The 21,151-nt window shown below is 32.6% G+C and overlaps 1 protein-coding gene across 3 annotated transcripts in view; it reads right to left on the bottom strand.

Annotated features, from left to right (window-relative positions):
- NBEA (neurobeachin) overlaps positions 1 to 21,151 on the bottom strand; it is a 372,004-nt gene that overhangs the window by 153,058 nt on the left and 197,795 nt on the right. For all 3 annotated transcript variants that reach the window (XM_083361881.1, XM_083361879.1, XM_083361880.1), the window contains one exon: positions 9,403 to 9,546. In XM_083361881.1, the coding sequence (XP_083218007.1) occupies positions 9,403 to 9,546 (144 nt within the window). The remainder of the gene's footprint in view (positions 1 to 9,402; positions 9,547 to 21,151) is intronic.

The raw sequence follows: 21,151 nt of genomic DNA, 5'->3' as shown, positions 1-21,151 counted from the left end.
AACTGGTAACTGGCATGAGTCCATAGATAGAAAAGCATGGCAGACCAGTGTCAGCTCCATACAGTTCAGAATTAAGGATCAAAATGTTCCTCTATTAGAAATTAGTAATGATAGGTTCAGATCAAGGTGTGAAATTGGTGAATTGATGTCAGTTTTTTTCAAAGGAGGATGGATACTACTTTATCATTCACAGGCATCACAAATTAACAACAGTGTTGTATTAAATGCTTGATGCTTTTTTATGGTAGTAGAAGAATGGTAGTAATAATAGCACCTTCTTTTCTCCAAGATAGATGCCTACGCATTTGATCACTGAGAAAGCAGAAAATAGACTTTCTCCAGTAAAAGAATAGAAGATCTATATATAGTATTAAATATATGATTAGGGAAATGAATCCTCCTTCTTTTGGAGATAGGTCAGTCCCACAAGAGGTAAATAAATGTTAATGTTTATTTTTAAAAGGAAAAGAGGAAAGCTAAATATTCATTGTTAATTTTAAGTATGCATATGGAAAACATTTAGTGATGAGTGAATTAAAACAAAATATGAAATTACAGAGAGTAGCTTAGAAGTATCTCCCATAGGAAAATACTCTAAGGGGGTTAAACAGACAACAAAAGCAAAAACCATAAAGACTTAAAAAGAAATTAAATCTAGCACAATAAGAAAAAGCTAATCATTTCTCTAGAGAATATATCACCTTTGGAACAGATGTTACCTTTAGGCCAATTGCATTACTTAGAAAATCCTGCTTTCAGATTTCAACTTAAGCCTGAGCTGAGGAGAGATGTGTAAATCCCATTGGCTATCAGAAAATGGGAGTGGAGGGCATCTATCTATGAAGAACGCTGCAGGACTTGGATTTGGCTAGACTAAAGAAAAGAAGAAATAGGGATAACAGTATCCCAATATTTGAGAGGCTGCCACAAAGAAGAAGGGTTAAATCATTCTCCAAAGCACCAGAGGGCAGGACGAGAAAGAATGGTTGGAAACTGAGCAAAGAGAGAAGCAACCTGGAATTAAGGAGAAACCTCCTAACAGTGAGGACAATTAACCAGTGGAACAGCTTACCCCCAGAAATCATGGGTGCTCCATCACTGGAGGTTAAGAAGAGACTGGATAGTCACTTGTCTGAGATGGTATAGGTTCTTCTGCTTGAGTATGTGTGTGTGTGTGGGGGGGGCTGGACTAGAAGACCTCCAAGGTCTCTTCCAGATTCTATTCTATTCTATTCTATTCTATTCTATTCTATTCTATTCTATTCTATTCTATTCTATTCTATTCTATTCTATTCTATTCTATTCTATTCTATTCTATTCTAGTACATGATTGGACACAATAGCATATCTCCAACGAAAAGTTAGATACAGCAGACTAAGTGTCTAAACATCTAGGAAATTGAATAACTGATTCCTCAAAGTCTGATATCCACAGAAAGATGGTTTGCATGTACAAAAATAATCTCTTGATTATTGTTTAGATTTATATAAATCCACTGGGCATAAATCTAGTAGGCATGCATGAAAAAAAATAATATGGGGAAGGGTGACCTCTGGATGTTTGCTTTAGCAATAAAGTGAACCATAATTTCAGAATTTGCTGAGAAAGAAAAAGGGTTTATTGACTGTTGTGCTCAAGATAAAAAGGTTCAGGTAGTGAACATATCTGTTTGGTACAACTTTTAAATCACTCCATCTCAATGTGGAAAACTCTCACTACCAAAGTGAAAATCCTAAATGCAGTTCTTGATGTCTTTAGATCTCAGTCATATATATGGTGAGGGTTTTTGTTAAAATTTGGAAGTACACCTGAAGAATAAAAACTACAGAATTCTGAAATGCCAACAGGCCGCTTCCTGAAAAATGTAGTATTTGCACATTAGATATGTTATTCAACCTACGTGCAATCTTTATTGAGCCACATATAACTGACAACTTGCTACTTTTATATATAAGATAATGGGAGCATAGAGCTTTTATGCAATAACACCAGTCTTTCAAGCTTTCTTTTTGGTACTTTCTGGAACTGCAATATTGCAGTCCATTTGATCATCTCCAGCAAACGGTTCTCAAACTACCTCATACAGTTTTCAATAAGTTTAGAAGTTAGAAGTGTTGGTAAGGGCTTTTACTATAAATTTGTTATGACTCAACTTGACATATCACTTGCCATTCTCAAAATTTGTATGGATTCATACACACTCACACATTGATACTGTATGTATACACACACAAACACACACATTCTTAACTTTTTTAAGGGATGGCACACTGTTGTAAAGTACAATCTAGTCAAAAGCTAGGGTACATCCAACACACTAAACTACAAAAAGAAAAAGAGAGGGGGGGAGAGGAAAGAAAGAAAGAAAGAAAGAAAGAAAGAAAGAAAGAAAGAAAGAAAGAAAGAAAGAAAGAAAGAAAGAAAGACTGTTATGTGAGGGAAGTACATATAATCTCTTAGGTGATTTCCAATTCTACAATTCTATAATTCCAAGCAAGTGATGAAGAATAGTTGATTCCCCATATCAGATCCACATCATACTTATCATTCCAGAGAAGTAATATGGTCGATTTTTTGAACTAGTTTATATGGTATTAAAAGTCAATATAATGTTTTTACCAAGGAAATTGAGGTTGTTGATAATGATGGATTCAGTGTGAAAGATGGAGTTGGCAAGTATGTTAAATAGCAACTTGGTTAGAAAGAATTTTTTTTATAGAAAAGATGAGCAGAGTGCCATAGCACAGGAGATACAAACAAGATAAGTTTGGAAATGTTTTACAGCAATATGCAAGAAGCAAACAATTATAAACATTCCAGTGTATAAAACATAAGCTCAACATATTGCATTAATGAAAATCTCCCTTATCTATTAACTCTTCTGTTGGTAGTGAACTAAAACTCTTATTTCCCTATGAGATGTCCTCGTTCCAAATTTATTTTATAACATCATTAGGAAAAAACCTATAAATATATAATAATGCCAACTGACATATTATTTAAAAATGCATGATGATTTTTTTTTCTTATTTTAATATCTAAAAATGGAATTGACTTACAAAGCCCTTCATGGCATGGGTCCGGATTACCTACGGCAATACCTGCAGCCGGCGTCAACTTCCCTCCGTCCAGTGTGCTCCCACAGAGAGGGCCTCCTTAGGGTGCCGCCGATCAAAGAATGCCGATTGGTGGCCCCCAGGGGGAGAGCGTTCTCTGTGGGCGCGCCAGACCTTTGGAACCGCTTACCGGTTGAGCTCCGGATGGCCCCCGACCTTCACTCCTTCCGGCGCGATCTTAGGACCTTCTTTTTCGAACAAGCTGGCCTGGTCTGATGGGATGGGGTTGGGTTTTTATAAATAGCTCTAATTTTAAGATGTATTAATTATTATGGGCATAATGGTTTAATCGCTTTTAATTTTTGTATTCGGTTTTTTACTATGTATTGCCCTGTTCACTGCCCTGAGTCCCTCGGGAGAAGGGCGGTATACAAATTAAATTATTTATTTATTTAAATTATTTAATTCTCTTCTTTGTGCCCAATGATAAACAATGATCCCACTCACCATCATAGTGAATTCAGCATTGTGTAGCAATAGAAATCACCTGAAGAGCTTCTTATATGTAAAGAAAAAGCAATGTAACACAATTTGTTGCAATAGTCAGAGATGTAGAAATGGCAGCAGTCATTTATAATCTGCTTCTCACAGTTGGTATCAAGGACAATGATTAAAAACAATAATTCCACTCTGAAGGATAGAACAATCTAACCCAAACCCTCCAACTAGTTATATTTTTTTGGAAAGATAGTACTAATAAAATGGCAATTGGGTCAGAATTTGGTCCAAGCAATGAACATACTGCGAAATTCTTGTTTCTCCCCAAATCCTGGCATAGCTGATTTCATGGAGGATTTATCCTAAGTGACTGTATTAGAAGCCTTGAGCACTTACTGCATGCCTCTTACATAAAAAGAACAGAGCTCTTGCCAATGGAAACAAGAAATAATCAGCCAATTAGAAAGAAAATGTTTTTCCTGGAATATGGACAGGTTGCAGTCAAAAAGAAAAGATCATCCCTTCCCAAACTTTATCATTAAGTTCAACATCATACTTTCCAAAAAATGTAGAAATTGCAGGCTCTAGAGCTGGAAGTTTTAAATCCTACCCATTGTGGGCAATTTTATGCTTAAAAGAATGCCATTTGCAAGTTCTTTGCATATTAATATTGGACTACTTCTGCTTTGTGGCTGTTGCTATTGTTGCTTAATCAGATAAATAGTACTTTTTATTTAATGAAATTGTGTCCTTTTATACAAGATTGTATTCAGAAGATAAGAAGCAACGTACAAAACATAGTATTAGGAATCATGTAGAAGCTTAAGACTTCATTACTTTATACATGAAATTGTAATTAAACTGAAGTCAAGTCTCCTAAATATATGTACCAAATGTACAAACTGTATTTCAACAAGAATAGGGTTCCATAGTATTTTAGACACAGCTGAGAAGATCCATGTCATCCTAACAGATTTTAATGGCAGCACACTATATTCTAATCTACAGATGTCCACATAAATTTAAGGCACCAGGCTTGGAGAGAGACTGGGAGTTTTATTCTCCCCTTAGGCACAAGGCCAGATGGGTGGTTTTGGACCAGTCATTCTCTCTCAACCCTAGGAAGGTGGCAATAGAAAACCACTTCTAAAGTCTTCCTAAGAAAGCTATAGATATTTGGCCCAGGCAGTTGCCAGGAGTCAATGTTGACTTAAGGCACAATGTGTGTTTGTGTCTATATGTATCTGTGCCTATAGGTCACTACATTTTGTTCATATTCTATACTCTACACAAGTAAAGATTCTTTATTTGCCTCTTCAGAATATAATTTAAAACATTCTCAGCCTTGACATTTTTTATGATAGTTCCAGTCATTATATAAGCTATATGATAGTTTAGCTCAATTTTACTTAGGAAGGAATGTTATTTTTAAGGAAAACATAATTTTGGTTTAATAATTGCTATTTGTTAATTTCAAAAGCCAACCATCAATATATTCAAATCAGAGCTTACAGGAGGTCTTGTTTCCCTAGGTCTTGGAATTTCCTGCATGTTATTGTTCAGTACAGAGGCATTACTCAAAAGATCTCATATGGAATCTTCATCATAGCTTGTCAAAGTTGGAAAGTTATAAATTATAAAACAATACAATATAATTCTAGGTCCACTAAATTCTTTGCGAAATATTAATTTAGTTTTATTGCAAATTTGGGCACTGGCTTCTAATTTCACAGTAGCTTGGAAGTGATCACATCATGTATTGAAGTGTTCAAGAAGTAGGTAATAATGAAAAATGTACTAGTCAAAATTAGGGGAAAATCCTGTCCCAAATATTGAAATGAAAATACAGAGTTCTCTTTCTCAATATCCTTTCATAGATCCATTTAGGATACAGATGATAAATTTCACGGCCAGTTGGAATTGTCATTGGACAGAGTCATTTGGCTGAGCTGTATAGTCATAGAAATTGAATAAATAAAAAAATAAAATAAAAATAAATATCAGGGAAGGAGTGGTGATAAGCAGTTACCTGGAAGGAAACTGTTGGGTCTGGAAATCTTATCTAACATTAGATTTTTGCCCTTAAAGTGCCTCCATCTGGATACAGTAAAGTTAATTCCAAAATAAAGATCTTTAACTTATTCCAGGCACAGTAGTACTAAGAAGGGAGATAACTGTTAAAGATCAATAATTTATTATTGCATATCAGCCATGGCCAGCTGGGGACTGGGCTGCTTTCTCAGGAATAAAATTGAACAAAAGAAATTCTCTTGCTGAATGATTCTGAATAGAGTGAGAAAAATGGGGACCAGATCAGGCTATATATGTTGTAGAAGATTGAAGGTTAAAGGAAGTAAGATTTGATAATTCGTTAAAAAAATCATTCTGTGACAAGCAGCAGACTGAAAAATGAACTGTGGCTGCTCTGTGGACATTTGTAGAAATAAATTTTGCAAAGAGTTTAGGTAAATATGGATCAGCCATGGAAGTTCAGTATTATGATAAAGAAGGAAGCCTCACTTGTCTCTTACACTTGCTCTTTGTTAATATATTCTTCTGAATATAAAGATATATTTAGTTATGATGGATAGTAAATGCTGGTTACAAAGCTGATTTGTACAGAGCATTACTTATGGGGAAGACTTTTTCCCAATATGAAGAATGATAATTTTTTAAAAAATTATTTGAAGAAATTATTTGTGTTTAGTACTTGGGGCTTTTAGTTTGGTGTTAATTTATTAATCACTTTCTTACTTTCCTCTTTTTGTACAAGTGGAGCAAATGGCTAACAATATTCTCCTGAGGCTTGTTTCCAGTCCAAAGAAGAGGCAGCATTCTAAATTATGTGAGGAACTTAACACAGAAAAGATGAGTTTCAGAAAGGTGGAACTATGAAGAGGAGGGACCTGGAATAAAGATATTGAATGAAGATAAAGCCTTTGAAAAGAATACACACGAGTTGAGATTGCCACTGCCAGTTGAAATAGACAGTTGAAACAAGTCTATGGCTTGATTGCATAACGGTTTTATGCACTCCTACTTGTTACTTAAGTTACCATGGTTGATATTTGTCCTGCCCATATCTCGTTCTTCAGAAACAAATTCTGAAGTAGTATGTTGCTGCATTAAATCCATTTTATGTATTATTTAATAAACATTCAGTTCAATATTAATATAAAAAGGGGTATTCTAACATTATTACTAAATTACATAATCCAATAGTTTTATCATGGAAAATTTATCTTTTATAATTGTGAGTTAGTATAATTAATTGCCAGAAAAACTACTGGAAATTATTTCTAAAATTCTAAAATTCAGGGATTAGAAAATAAAAAAGGGGTTAATGCTTGGTATAATCAGTATGATTGTGCAAACTGAGACATTAATTTACAGAGTTAGCTATCCGACACTGCTACTATGTATTGATCTTTCTGTCTGTAATTTATCAATAAAAACTTGCCTCTTGAAATGAACAGTCTGGGAAGGAACTTGGGAGCTAAAACTGGAAGAGAAAATTATGAAATGTTTATTAATATTAAACAAGTCACTGAAATGGATTTATGTTTTAAATTGGCCATATCTTCTTAGCCAGCTACACTAAAACCATTTACCAGATTTTAAAAATCATTTAATTGTGAAAAGATTATGTGCAAATGAAATACTAACATTTTAAAGTCATTTTAGTTAATTTATACACGTTAATTATATCTAAAAAGTAACAAGTTGGGATCTTTGCAAAAGTCTAGAAAACCCCTATAGTGTTTCCCAGATGCAAAGCAGAATAAAAATGGGAATCTATGAGATAACAATAGCAACTAGGGGAGTTTGCAGTAGGTTTCCAACAGAAATCCCAGACAAAGGACATAAAAGATTAATATTTATCACATTAATAACTGTTGGAATATGAGGGAGGGAGTAGGAGTTGCCATAGTTGCGGTAGGATGGAAATGAGGGCTTGGGAAACAGTAGTTAGGCATGAGGTGGGGAATTTCAGGGCCACAGAGGAAATGTTCGTAAGAAAAGTAGTTAAACTTATTTGGGTGAAAGTTAGAGGTTTAGTAATGATACCAGCTGTGGCTTTTTTTTTCCTTGAGGAAGAACAAAACATTTCGTTTCTCATCCAAGAAACCTCATCAGTTGTGATGGCAGGGGGTGGATGGGATGGAAGGAGAGGTAGTAACAGTTGAGTCTGGTTGGGTGGGGGGAATGGAAGGATAGGTTCCATCTATCTAGTCTCTACTGTCAGTACCTATCCTTCCATTCCACCCCCACCCCTATCACAACTGATGAAGTTTCTTGGATGAGAAATGAAATGTTTTGTTCTCAAGGCAAAAAAACAGTCCTGTTGCCTTTTGAGAAAAGCACATTTAAGAAATATTTGCATAAAAATAATGCCCTAAATAAAGTCTGGCCATTTCATGTAGTCATCAACCCAATGCTAGTTCCAGTCTATTCCATTTTTATATTCCCACATAAGTGTTCTCACATCCTTGAGATTTTGGTAGATGAAAAAGGGCAAACAAGAATTAGAAGAGCATAAAAATCAGTGCTTCAGCCTGGACCCTGACCTCATATTCATATTTCCTATTTCCTTATCCTGTTTATTTTTTAAGTGAGTGAGAAAGAAACAAATCAATGATTGTTGAAAAGGATAAAAACAACCGTTTAATTGCTCATGGATATAGAAGGAAAATCCTGGGAGATGGGAAGGAACTGTATGAAAAGATAAATTAGCTCAGTTTCTCACATCATTTTGGATACTGTAATGATATGTAATAATGATCTTGGGAGATCAAGAGAAGACATACTACACAGAGAATGGGCAGATAAAAGGAAGCTTAGCCCATAGCTTCAGTGTGAGAAGAGCAAAAGACTCATAAGGGGCCCTCACTAAGTTACTGGCTATAATGGTGACAGCAGGAGAATTGTACTTTCAGACTTCTATTAATGTAGCTTTACAATAAAGTAGTATTAGCTTATATGGCCATGATTCCCATCAGCTCTTCCTAATAAGGCTGACATCAATCCTGCAAGTCTGAAAGTATAATTCTGCTGCCTTCTACTTTGCAATCTGAGAAGTTAGGGAGAGTTCTTTTTGAGCCTCTTGCTCTGTCCATTATGCAGCTCTGGGCTATGCTACCTCTTATATCTCTGTTCCCTAGGCCAGTAGCCTCCAATCTTTTGGGCACCAGGAACTGGTTCCATGGAGAGAGGATTTTTGGTAGACCGGAGGGGGCGTGGTATTGCATGCTGCCTGCATCCTGCGGATGGGGCTTTGCTTGTTTGCATGGACCAGTTTCTGGCATGTTGTGGATCGGTTCCGGTCCATGGACCAAGGGTTGGGGACCCCTTCCCTAGGCAATATCTCTTTGCCTGATCTTACAAGGTCATTACCACATATCATTATGGGTACACATATGCAAGCAACCTATTTTTAAATTAAAAGGATAATTAAGTGTTAAAAACCATGGTTGCAGAATTGTGTATTTAAATAAAATATAAGAAATCAATTTTTAATACTATTAATTGTCCTCCTATAATAAACATGTAATTACAGGTCTGTAAAATCTAGCAATAGTAGCTAGCAACATTCAAAAAAGGTGAGACTGGTCTATCTTTATATATGTGTATGTGTATATATATATAATTTTTGTGCCAGATAAAGCTTAATGCAGTATGTGTATAATGACTGTAATGATTAGTGACCAGATTCAATAGAATATATTACACTAACCAATATCTTAAAAAGCAACTATACCAAATTCTATAGGCAGCAAAATCTTTCCAAAATATAGGATATAGATCATAACTTTCTTTTTGCCAAAAGTTGCAATAATTTTTTGATACCTGCAAGATTATCAATCTCCTTTTCTTGCAACAGACTGACAGCATCATCATCCCCTTCTAGCATGAGTTCAGTTTCAGTATTTTGGTTGACTACAGCTTGACTTCGAAAGGTTTTCTTTGATTTCACCACATCTTCTTCCGTTCCTATAAAATAAACATTGTTTTCATTCAACATTTCAGTTTAGTCTGAACATCCATTAAATGTTTTCAAAGACAAAATTAATGGAATTAATTTGTACTTCAAAATATGTTTTCAAACCTTTACAAAAAACAGATGTCACATTTTAGACAAAAATGTGTTAGGATTATTGGTTATTATTATGTAAACTTCAGAATAAAAGATAAAATCATAAAAATGAAAGTATCACACTAGTGGCAGTTCCTCTGTTATAACAACCTGATAATGCACATGCACTAGAAATGCAGTAGTCATTTAGTTGAATTTGCTCAATGTGCAGTTTAATAATTTATATAAAACTTCTTGAAATTAATTTTGTTTTACAATATGAAAAATACATTTTTAAAGAATTGCTTGGGTTCTTTTAGTATGATTGAAACTGCAGGTTTTTTGTCATTCTTTATCATTCAGTTTGCCACAATGTAATAAACATTTATCTAAATGACAGTGTAGGACACCGAAAGCTGCCCTTCAATCAATGTATCCTTTATGTATTAAAATTCCATTTATCAAAATTACAGAAAGAACTATAATGTCACAGGGGGCTGGCTCATTACAAGATTTATAAACACTGTCCTTACAAAGAAATGGTTTAACACCTAACAAATCAAACTTTGATTGGGCACAGAATTTATTTGTGATCATCTATCTTCAGAAAGGAAAACATGCTATACTGAATTTCTGGCCTCACTATACATTCATCAAGAAATTAACAAGCAGCTTCTATAAACCACTGCATCACCTTGTATCCAGTAATATGCAATATGTTTTGAGAAGATTTGCTAAAGATAGTTGTTATATAATTCTAAAGAGGTATTCTCGAAAGACAGTATTTTTCTTTTTCAAAGCCGAAGGGCACAGAATCAGTTTAAAAATGCATTTGCTTTGAATTATGCATAGCTAATACTAACACTGAACATGATATAATAAAGGCCAACATTGTGACTATTTAGCATTTTTATAATTAAGCATTCAGATTAAAAATTGATATTAGTTTTGGTAAAGATGATCTCTATGTGATGAGGCAATCAATCAATCAATAAATATGTATATGCATATGTATATTATCATTAACATTTTATGAAAGAATATTGCTAATAATAAGCTTCCTTGATTATGATTGTAAGGTTTTGACCTTTATTTTTATTTTATTAAACATTGGCTCCAAATTGCATTTTGGAATAATGATTGGGTTTGTCTAATCTTATTTTTTATTTATTTTTAGTCTTTAAATATATCAAGAATCTTGACTATTCAATATTCAAATTGGATAACCTCTTGCAAATTCCTGTTACACTTTAAAATAAAACACTCCTTTAATAATGTTAATTTGAATGTATATTTAAATGTTGTAAAATATATCAAATAATAAACAATGTTACTTAATTGTTATAAGGTAGTCAGCATTAAGTAAGACATTAACAAGCCTTGAGATTTATAAAATAATTTCATTATTTTACAACTTTATTCTAATACATGGCATAAACACATCTACATTTCTGTTTTATATGTAGCATTTAGACTGTAGTTATTGTGTTCCACATTCAATATTTAATCAAAAATATTTTAAGCACATATTTTGTAATATAGGCCTGACTTCTGAATTTTAATATTAATGGCAGTTTGGTTATTTTTTATTTCAGACCACAAGCCAAGTAGCTAATCAAAGAGTTAGATAAAATATTTATCTGTTTTTCTATTTTCAGAATTTAAACTTTCATAGATAAATGAAAAAAAATCACAAATTTTCATTCTAAATTTGGTACATTTAAATGATTGCAAATGCAGATTCATTTTAATGTACTCTGCCTTAAAATCTGATCTGTATTCTTTTTTAGGAACTCGGGGGATGACATTCAAATTTCCTGTTAAATACATGAATTTAGGGGAAATACAGAAATGATTATTAATATTTTTTTGGGTGTAGCAACAAAGACATTTCTTGGTCTTCTGGAAAACTGCATGCAACTTTAGAGATACTTGTATTCTTTTTCCCTTGCCCTACTTGCTTTCTTTAAATATTTTTGAATTTCTAAAATAATATATGATTTTCTAATGTTTTTGTACCAGATATAATGGAATATAACACTACATTAGCACTGCAATGAACAATTAAGGTTTAGGACATATTTTGACCTAGCCAAATTTTATCAGTCAATCTTTATTATGCTGCAGACTACAACTGTATTAATTCAGCATAAATGTAAATTCTCAGAAATGTATATATTCTAAATGATAGGTACAGTAAAAGACAGAAAAATAATGGATGTAAAATATACCATTGATGGATTAAAATTAAATTTATTAGGAAATCATAGTATAGAGAAATAATAAGGTACACAAGGTATGTTCCAAACCTCTGCATATCTTGTATTAACTATATTAACAGAATTAGCCCTGGTGGTTCTGAGAAAAAATTAGTTGGACCATGGAAGATTTTTTTTTAGATATTTCCATACCTTGGCTTATGAATCCATGACACTAAAGGCACTCACTTGGATCAAAAGGAAGATTATACTAAATAATTCTATTGATGAAATGCACGAGGCACGAACCTATGTAATCATCCACTTTCAGGAAAAGGGGAATGACAAATTACATCCATAGTAGATCACTATTTTTTTTAATAAAATAACAATAATAAAAATAAAAATTGAATTAGATGCATTGAAATAAAAGGTATTATTAGTAGGTAGAGCATATTAGATTTATGGGCCACCCAGCTTGGCTAGAGGTGACTTAAAAGTATGTTGAGTAGTAAACCAAAACTCTTATGAAACCAAATAATGAGAACCTTTTTCTTTCTTTCTTTCTTTCTTTCTTTCTTTCTTTCTTTCTTTCTTTCTTTCTTTCTTTCTTTCTTTCTCTTTCTTTCTTTTTCTTTCCTTCTTTCTCTTTCTTTTCTTTCTCTCTCTCTTTCTTTCTCTCTCTGTCTCCCTCCCTCTCTCTCTCTCTTTGTCTGTATTTCCCCTCCTCTTTTCCTTTCTATGTATACATTTCATAAAGAAGGAGAAAACAACCATAAAATAGAAAAACAGACAAACTTTTTAAAAAAGAATTTGACACATCAACACTGATTTGGGTAACATCCATATTTTCTTCTCAAATGTCATTTAAACTTGTAAATTCTCATTTAGATTCTTCAGATCACAGCTGGTTCTAGGTATGCAAGCTAAACATCAAAGATTACCTGCTGTGTCCATAACTATTATAAGTCAGTTCAAGGCTACTTGAATAAATGCACAGACAGTATGTGGCTGATTTTAGACATGAGTTGACTGAAAAGTAAAAACACACACACACACACACACACAAACCAAAATTTTACATCCAAATCTAAGTCAAACACACAACTCAGTTCAAACAAACTACTCAACATCATAATTCATTAACATCTATTTGACTTTAAAGTCACTAATTTCATTTTAAAGGTAAAGTGGAAATAAAAGTACAGTTAGTTTAGTAGCTGTGATACTAACCAAAAGAGAATTCTGCTTCTTTCAGAATTCATTCCACAGCTTACTTCAGTGAATTATAGATAAGGCAATTTATGCAGTGATTTTCCTTTCATCTTTGAAGAGGGCTGGCAGAATGGAAAGTTAACTCATTTTAGTGTTACCTAAATGTACTGACAGGACATTCTAATGTTTCCAAACATCTGGAAATCAGCTTCATGGGGTGATTTCTTTTCTTAAAGAATGCTTCTTATATTTTACAGCTTTGTGTGGCTTCTAAAAGTGTGTCAACATACTGAAAGTTTGTCCCATTAACAATAAAACAATGTGCTCAAGTAAAAAATATATATTTTACACAATAAAAATGTAAGGTGAAACTTTCCTCTTGCTTCTTTCTGAAACTACTTAGCCAGTGTGCAACTTTTGCTGTCTTAAATTCTGAAGTAGTCGTAAGTAGTCTTTATAAAAATACCATTATTTCACTACCTGTTAAAGTATACATTTTTTTCTAAGCAATATTATTTTTTGATTCATTTATTATTGTATTGTTCTACGATTATAAAGTAAGTGTAAAATAAAGACATTCAAAATATAATCATATGACTGCAGCATACTATCAGGATGAAACTGAGAAATATGGCAAGAAGGCATTTGGATTTCTTCACAACTGGGTGTGGCATAAACTAAAAAAAACTGGCCTGATTCCTGCCAAACACATCATTATTCTGGTATTAACAAAAAAAAAAGCAAAGTGTACGTTGCTAACTGAGTCAGATGATCTAAGAATACACCAGAAGAAGGTGTATAGAACTTATAGAACTAACCTTATAGAACTACTGTAGATCAGGATGTAAGATCCAGGTCTGATGCACTTCACTAGCAAGTTCTTTACAAATTCTCAAGTATATCTTAAGTTCTCCTTGGCTTCATTCTACCTGTAATTCTAGGAGTCCTAACTGCCTGGTTCTTGAGCTGTAATCTGAAATCCATTCTAAACCTTCCTGCCAGTTTATCAGTATTGTACTACTGTGAAACATCAAGGCGATAAAGGCAATAGCATTAAAACCATTGCTTTTCACAAGTATTTATCCTAAGAACTTAAAGTAGCTTATGAAGGCCATGGTTAAATTCTACTTAATGATTTTGTTATGCACATTAATATACTTACCTTATTCTTTACTCAAAACCATCCTGAAATCATAATTGTTCATATGAGATTGAATTGAATGTGACTGAACTCCTACAGTTTCTAATGCCCTTTAATTTTAAATAACTCTATATAAAATTCTTCTTTTAACTAAGAATGTAAGATGTTGCTGTTTTTTTATCTCTGTATTAGAAGATCAGGAAATAGAGCATTACATTTCAGTTTGGTAAAGTGGCAGAAAATAAAAACACTTTCTGAAAAGGAGTAAATATATAGCATAAATCTGTAAAACATTTCATGTAACAGTTTTGTTTAGATGGGGACATAAAAGCATACTATTATTTCTCACTTCTTGATGCTTTCCCTTCTGCATTAAATGTAAAAGGTGATACGATACAATACAATACAGTACAATTATCAGTTAAAGAAAACAGTGGTAAACTAAGTAGGAAAATACTTTGATTTATTTCCTATTCTAGATCTGCAATTTAGTATTTTGTTCCCAATATAACCTGATGTCAAAAAGACATACAAAAGAAGGACAGCTTCTCATTTGTCTTTCCTGTAAGATATATTGAGAGGCATGACTCTCCTGAAGTGGAAGTAATTATGTAGTCATCACAACTAATAAACTATATTTGATAGTCTTATGCTCCATGAATTTATGGTATTGTGATTGTGATATTGGTTAACTCTGCACTATTATCATTAATTTATTACTGATTATCACTTATTTATCAATATTATTGCAAACCTTATTCTTTAAAAATATCCTTCACTTTTTATGTTTATTTTTTGAAACAAAACAAACTTTTTTAAAAAATTAAAACTTTATATTAAAATACAAGCTAAAAAGGAGTAGAAAAAAGGATAAAATCTTATATTTCATACTTATCAATAGTCATTGGTTTACCAATGGATTCATTATTACAATATAGGGAATACAAGTTATTATTGTAAGATATCAAGAATCTCTGCCATAGTAATACATATTGCTACATCCTTTGATTAATAGCAAATTGCTTTTTAAAGAGATAGATCACACATTACTGACAGCATTCCTTGACATTTGCAATAATAACACTTTTAAAATTTCTTAATATAATTTTTTGACACTCCACTTTACCAATTCTTGATGCAACCACACTTTCCAATAGTCACATTCTAAAGACTTGATCATTATATTAACATCTTTAACATTTAAATGTTTCTGCATAAATTTACTAACTTATATTAATTAATACATTATCCCTCAAAATAGTAAAAGATTGCATGATCATATCATATGGGTTAGTAAGCACTCTAATTTCTTATGCCTCCAGCATAAAAAAATCAAATCAAATACATTCTTTAAGGAGTCCAATATACCCTAAATACAATGTTTAATAGATCTCAAATCTGTAGATACTATTTCAACATTTTTAAGAACCTGAGGCCATTGCTATGGCTTTATAGATATTCCAATTCTTTAGTCCATGTTTGAAATAGCCAATAAATGTTTGTCCATTTTAAAAATATTCTTGAGACCAAAGAAAAGAACATATCTAACTCTGGGCTGAACTGTGGAATCTTGGGTGCTTAGTTCAATCTTTTCTAAAAGTTTCAACTTATTTCCATATATTTGGAAATACTATGGATATATAAAGTACCAAACATTTAATATAATCATAACAAATCACTTAACCATCATCACCTCTAAAAATGTTCAGGTTCATTTAACACTTTTTTTGCAGAGACACTACATCTATAAAATCCTATCACATGAAAAAAGTTGATTTATTTCGAAATATATTTTTTAAAGAAAATGAGTTAGAGTATTGCTAGGACTCTCCAAGGTGAATATCTGAAATTATATTTACTAGAAGAGATCTATTTGCCATTTAAGATAAGAGAAAATTACAATTTAAAGAGAAAAAGAAAGAAAGAAAGAAAAAAGAAAGAAAGAAAAAAGAAAGAAAGAAAGAAAGAAAGAAAGAAAGAGAAAGAAAAGATCCTGTTATATAATTTAAAATTAAAAACTAAAGATAAATATTATAGGTGACATTCCAGAATTTAACAAGAAATATTCAATTCAAATTATTTTAAAAACAATTTTTAATTTGTATGTTATGTGAAAAAAAGATACCAAAATGTTGGATGTTATCTTATTCTTCATTGTTTAGTTACATAAGGAATTTAGTACCACGATGGTTGGACAGATAAAGACCTCATGTTGCAATTATCAATAAATTTTTTATATATATTTTATATGTATACACACACACACACACACACACACACACACACATACAAACATAATTTCATCGTATCTTAAGCTATGAGAGTGCTGTCTTATAACATAGACTGGTAAATAAGATGGTGACTACTTGTGATTTCGTGCCACTATATTGTAAAAAAATTATATGGGAAAATAATAAACTGCAAAAAACTATTTTAATAATAATTGCCCTGAAATACATTTTGCAAACGGCAGTCATAACCAAGTTATTTCCCTAAATAAAACAAATAGCTACTGCTCAGTAGAAAAGGACATCAAGGACACTTGCAAGAAAGAATTGGATCAATATTAAAGTGATTTTCATTTCATGCTTCCCCAACTCCAGTAAGCTGACAATATACTCTGATTATGTGAACTGTCTGTGAGTAACATAGAAAAGGTTATTAGAGGAGGAGGTGGAAATGGAATGCACTTTTTATATTGACAGTTTTGCTAATAGAGTGTACTGGCTTTCAAAGCCATGCAGTATTTTCACTATTTAATTTTTACAGCATTTTCTTCCTTCTTCTAAATACAAGTTTGAAATGTAATTTTAACAGAAATCTGATTTATTTTGAAAGGCAAAAAACTTATTAAGTGTTTATACTGAGAGCATTATTTCTGAAATAACTCAAAATGTATTATTGACTATGTAATAGCCAATTATAATAAATTTGCAGATTATGCAATCACAACATAATACAACAAACAAAATTGTTTGGAAAATAATGATAAAATTTATTTTAAGGAAAATGTTAACTGTAAATGTTAACTCACATTAATTCAAATCTAAGGGAGGAAATTATTTTTACACCCTCCCACATCATTTCCCCCCAATTATCACTTTTCCATTTGGTACTTAGTGGTACCAATACAATACAAAACTCAAACCAAAACAAACCTGCAAACAAAAACAAAAACTAGAAAGCTTTTTAAGTGAAGCAGGTTTACATGCTTTTCTCATTTTCATTGCTTCCTCTAAGATCATCCTTATTAGATTGAAAAATAGAAGAGACTGACGAAACCTGGAAGCCTTTTTGAAGACAACATGAGGTAAAAAGGAGCATCTAGAACAGGGGTAGGCAACCTCGGCTCTTTTATGACTCATGGACTTCAACTCCCAGAATTCCTGAGTCAGCTATGCTGACTCAGGAATTCTGGGAGTTGAAGTCCATGAGTCATAAAAGAGCCGAGGTTGCCTACCCCTGGTCTAGAACAACATCCTCCATGGATAAAAGTGGCAAGGACCAGTGAGGAACTGCCTTCCACTTTCATCTTTGGAGCATTTTTTTACTCCAATCCTAGTTAATTAAAATGATTTACTTCATTAGTTTACAAAGAGATGTGAAGATCAATATCCAGAGTCAGAATCAGGGTTGGTGTATTGAATAACTACGTTTCTAAGCTACACCTCAATTCAGCCATTCCATCTAATTCCTCTATCCCAATGCATAAAGCACCTCTAAAAGCATGTATTTGTATAGAAAAGGCAACACTGCAAATTTTCTTTCCAAAGGTTCGAGTTTTAAAGAAATCTGTGAGTGTGGATTTGCAAGCTTTGAGATTCATGTTAAGTTTCGTCAAGCAATCACACAGTCAGTTATGTAAACAGTTCTCTACATGGATCAGGATGATTTTGTAAACTGCCTGTGGCAATAACAAAACCGTATAATTAACAAAACTGCTATAGAAAGGTAGTATGAAATACAGTACAGTGAAAAGAGAATTTAATGTGGAATGCTATTTTCTGTACAAAATGTCATACAAACAACTGAAATTTTAATTGAATGAATGAAAATGAATAAACCTAATGCTGTCTAGTTCTCAGGTTCTCAAATTATCTGAAACATTTTCACTAAATTTTAATGTTTTACCTCTTTAGGTAATATCTGCCACTCCTCCCTTGAGCAAGTATAAAATCCATAGAGAGAACTGTTATTTCCAAAAAACTCCTGTGTTCCTTGCTCAGTTAGCATCATAACACTATTATATACCATGTGTTCACTATCAGTAGTGATTTAAGTCTAGATTAGTTAGAGAGTGCTCTTTTATTCATCAAGGTCATGTCTTGATGGCTATGCAAGCTTAGATAAATCAGGCATTAAGTAGATGCATCTCCACAGAACCTAGAAATTCTCTCATCTGCAGACCTCAGCATATCTTGTTATTTATTGCCAAAGAATTGACTGATTAATTTTGTCATCTTTGCTCTGTGATTTTTTGCTCAGCTGAGGCTGCCTGCCCTTGTCTGCAATGCCTGATCAGACCTATTTAAGCTGACGCCTTTGATCACAGACCCAGATGAGCTTGCTGACTTAGGCTCTGACTAAACATTTCTTGGCTGTGATATTTAATCACAATTCCCTCCACACTCACAATGATGACTGTCAGTCTATTCTATATAGAAATGTAAAGCAGTATTTACGCTATCATTTTCAAAATAAAATAAAAAACCCCTCATCCATATAATTCTTTTTTTTTTGTTGTTTCTACTATGAAGATATTTGTGGACAGTGAATTACCTTATGTAACTTGCAACTTTTTACATAACAAAAAATGAATGGTTTTCTCCATAGTACTTCTTATCTGTGATTCTGGTATTAAAAAAGAGATATAAAATGATCAAAATAAAACTGATGAAAAATCCCTAATGAAAGTTAAGCCCCCACGAAAAAAAAATGCTGTTCCTCCAGCTCTTTATTAATCACATTCCAGCACCAGAGGTTGAAAATACATCAAACTGCACCAAATCCTTTTTACATGACAACCTCATAAATTATTCAACTCATTAGTATCACCAGGAGGTATAAAAATAACATCAGTGTTAAGGATGTTTTCTCATACAGTTGGGTCAAGTAAAAGTTTTAATACTAAAATCCATAAGTACAAGCCTCCAAACTACACCCCCTCCCTCCAATCAAGGTAAAAATTCTCTGGTCTTAATCTCAGTGAAAGCTGTTTTAAATTCTTCTGGAAGACTGTTCTTAATTTTGATACTGAAAGCTTTAGGAAAAAAAGTACTTTAAAATTGCAAAAGATAACATCTTTCCACTGTGACCTGTAATATAAACAGTAATGACACTATCTATATTTCTCCAGGTACATGGTATCATGGGAAATAAATGCAGGAGGAGAAACATCAACGGTTAATCTGTATGACATTCTTATGATTAAGCTAGATCACAATCTTTAAAAAAACCCCTCCTTTTAAGCACAATAACAAACAGTTCTCTCATTTCATAAATGTGGCTTGCTGTTCTTGCCCTCTGTTAGTTTCAGACTACAAATAAGCAAGACTGATTGTGGTAACACAGACACAGCATATGACATCAATTTGTATTAAGGGAGCCTTTTTTAATTGTCATGGCATGATGGGTCAGACTTGGCTATTCATACAAGGAGGCATATACATATGTATATTATACACACACACCAGAGAAGACACAGAGTGTAGTTCACCGGAGGAGGGAAGTTAAAGTCTCTCCCATGTAGCAATCCCTATTAAAGTCATTGCTACAAGGGTCAAGGGAAGAGAGGCTAAGAACAGCAGGATGTACATATCTTGTCTATACCAATACTGTACTTCAAACTAATCAGAAATTACTTTTAAAAAAAATGTCCTATTTTTCCCCATGGCATCTATTCCCTCTTGTTCTTCAACATAAATTAGAGAAATAACAATGACATGAAATAAAATAAAATAAAAAAGCGGTTGTGTCTCAGGATAGCCTGTAATATAGTTTTGCTTTCAGACTCCTTGGTTGAAGACATATCAAGAATTGTGAGAAGTAAAGCTCTGCAACTCAAATGCTATAAGGTTCATATTCTAATATCATCAAAAATTCCTGAATGGAAGTATGGAAAGCTGCTGCCAGTTGATGTATTTATCGAAGAACACAGAACAACCTGACCTAATACATGGCATTCTAGACAAGCAGCATCACAAAATCTAAGAATATGCTATATAAAACCTTTAAAGTATTTTACTAATCTAAACAAGTCTGAAGCAGTACTTATACTGTTTCAATTATATTTTCAGAAAAGAGTTAGTTGAAACAAAGGGATCTGAAAGCAACACGAACCACACTACAGAGGGCAGAGAAAGGCATTGAATGTGGCAGCTTCCAATAATTATAATTGTGCAATCTTATATGCTACTCAAATATGAGTCCCATGAAATTCAGTCTGACATAGCTCACTAGGAATCGTTTTCATTAAAAGCAAAATAAAAGTTGTTGATAGGGCTTAAGAGATAAGAATTAAAATGTGGCACATAAAACAGGATTTCTATTATTAGGCATATAGTTACAAAATAGTTTCTTCATTCTTTTTTCATATTTTTGTTCTATTACATTTCTCTTTTCTCCATAGTTTCCAACTTTTAGTCATTTTTATAAAGTTAAATCATATTAATTGGAGATCAAGAGAGTGTATATAAAATTATTAATTACTAAACTTACATAATTCAACCAAACTACAGAGGCTAGTACTGTGGAATTAAATTTCTGGAATGGTTTACATTCCCAATTAATTCAATGAGATTGTAAATTCTTTCATTTAAATTTGGTTTATTATATCTCTAATAGGAGGTGATTCGCTATTTGTAAATTTATTAGCTCACTCTGACAATGGAATTTATATATACATATAATACTCCATACACACTGCCAGCTTTAAGCAGTGCAATAAGTCTCCATAATCATACAATAAGA

Source organism: Vipera ursinii (genome assembly GCF_947247035.1).
Source record: "Vipera ursinii genome assembly, chromosome: 4".
NCBI classification, from domain to species: domain Eukaryota; kingdom Metazoa; phylum Chordata; class Lepidosauria; order Squamata; family Viperidae; genus Vipera; species Vipera ursinii.
The sequence above is the reverse complement of the archived record's forward strand: the minus strand, read 5'-3'. Positions and strand labels throughout refer to the sequence as shown.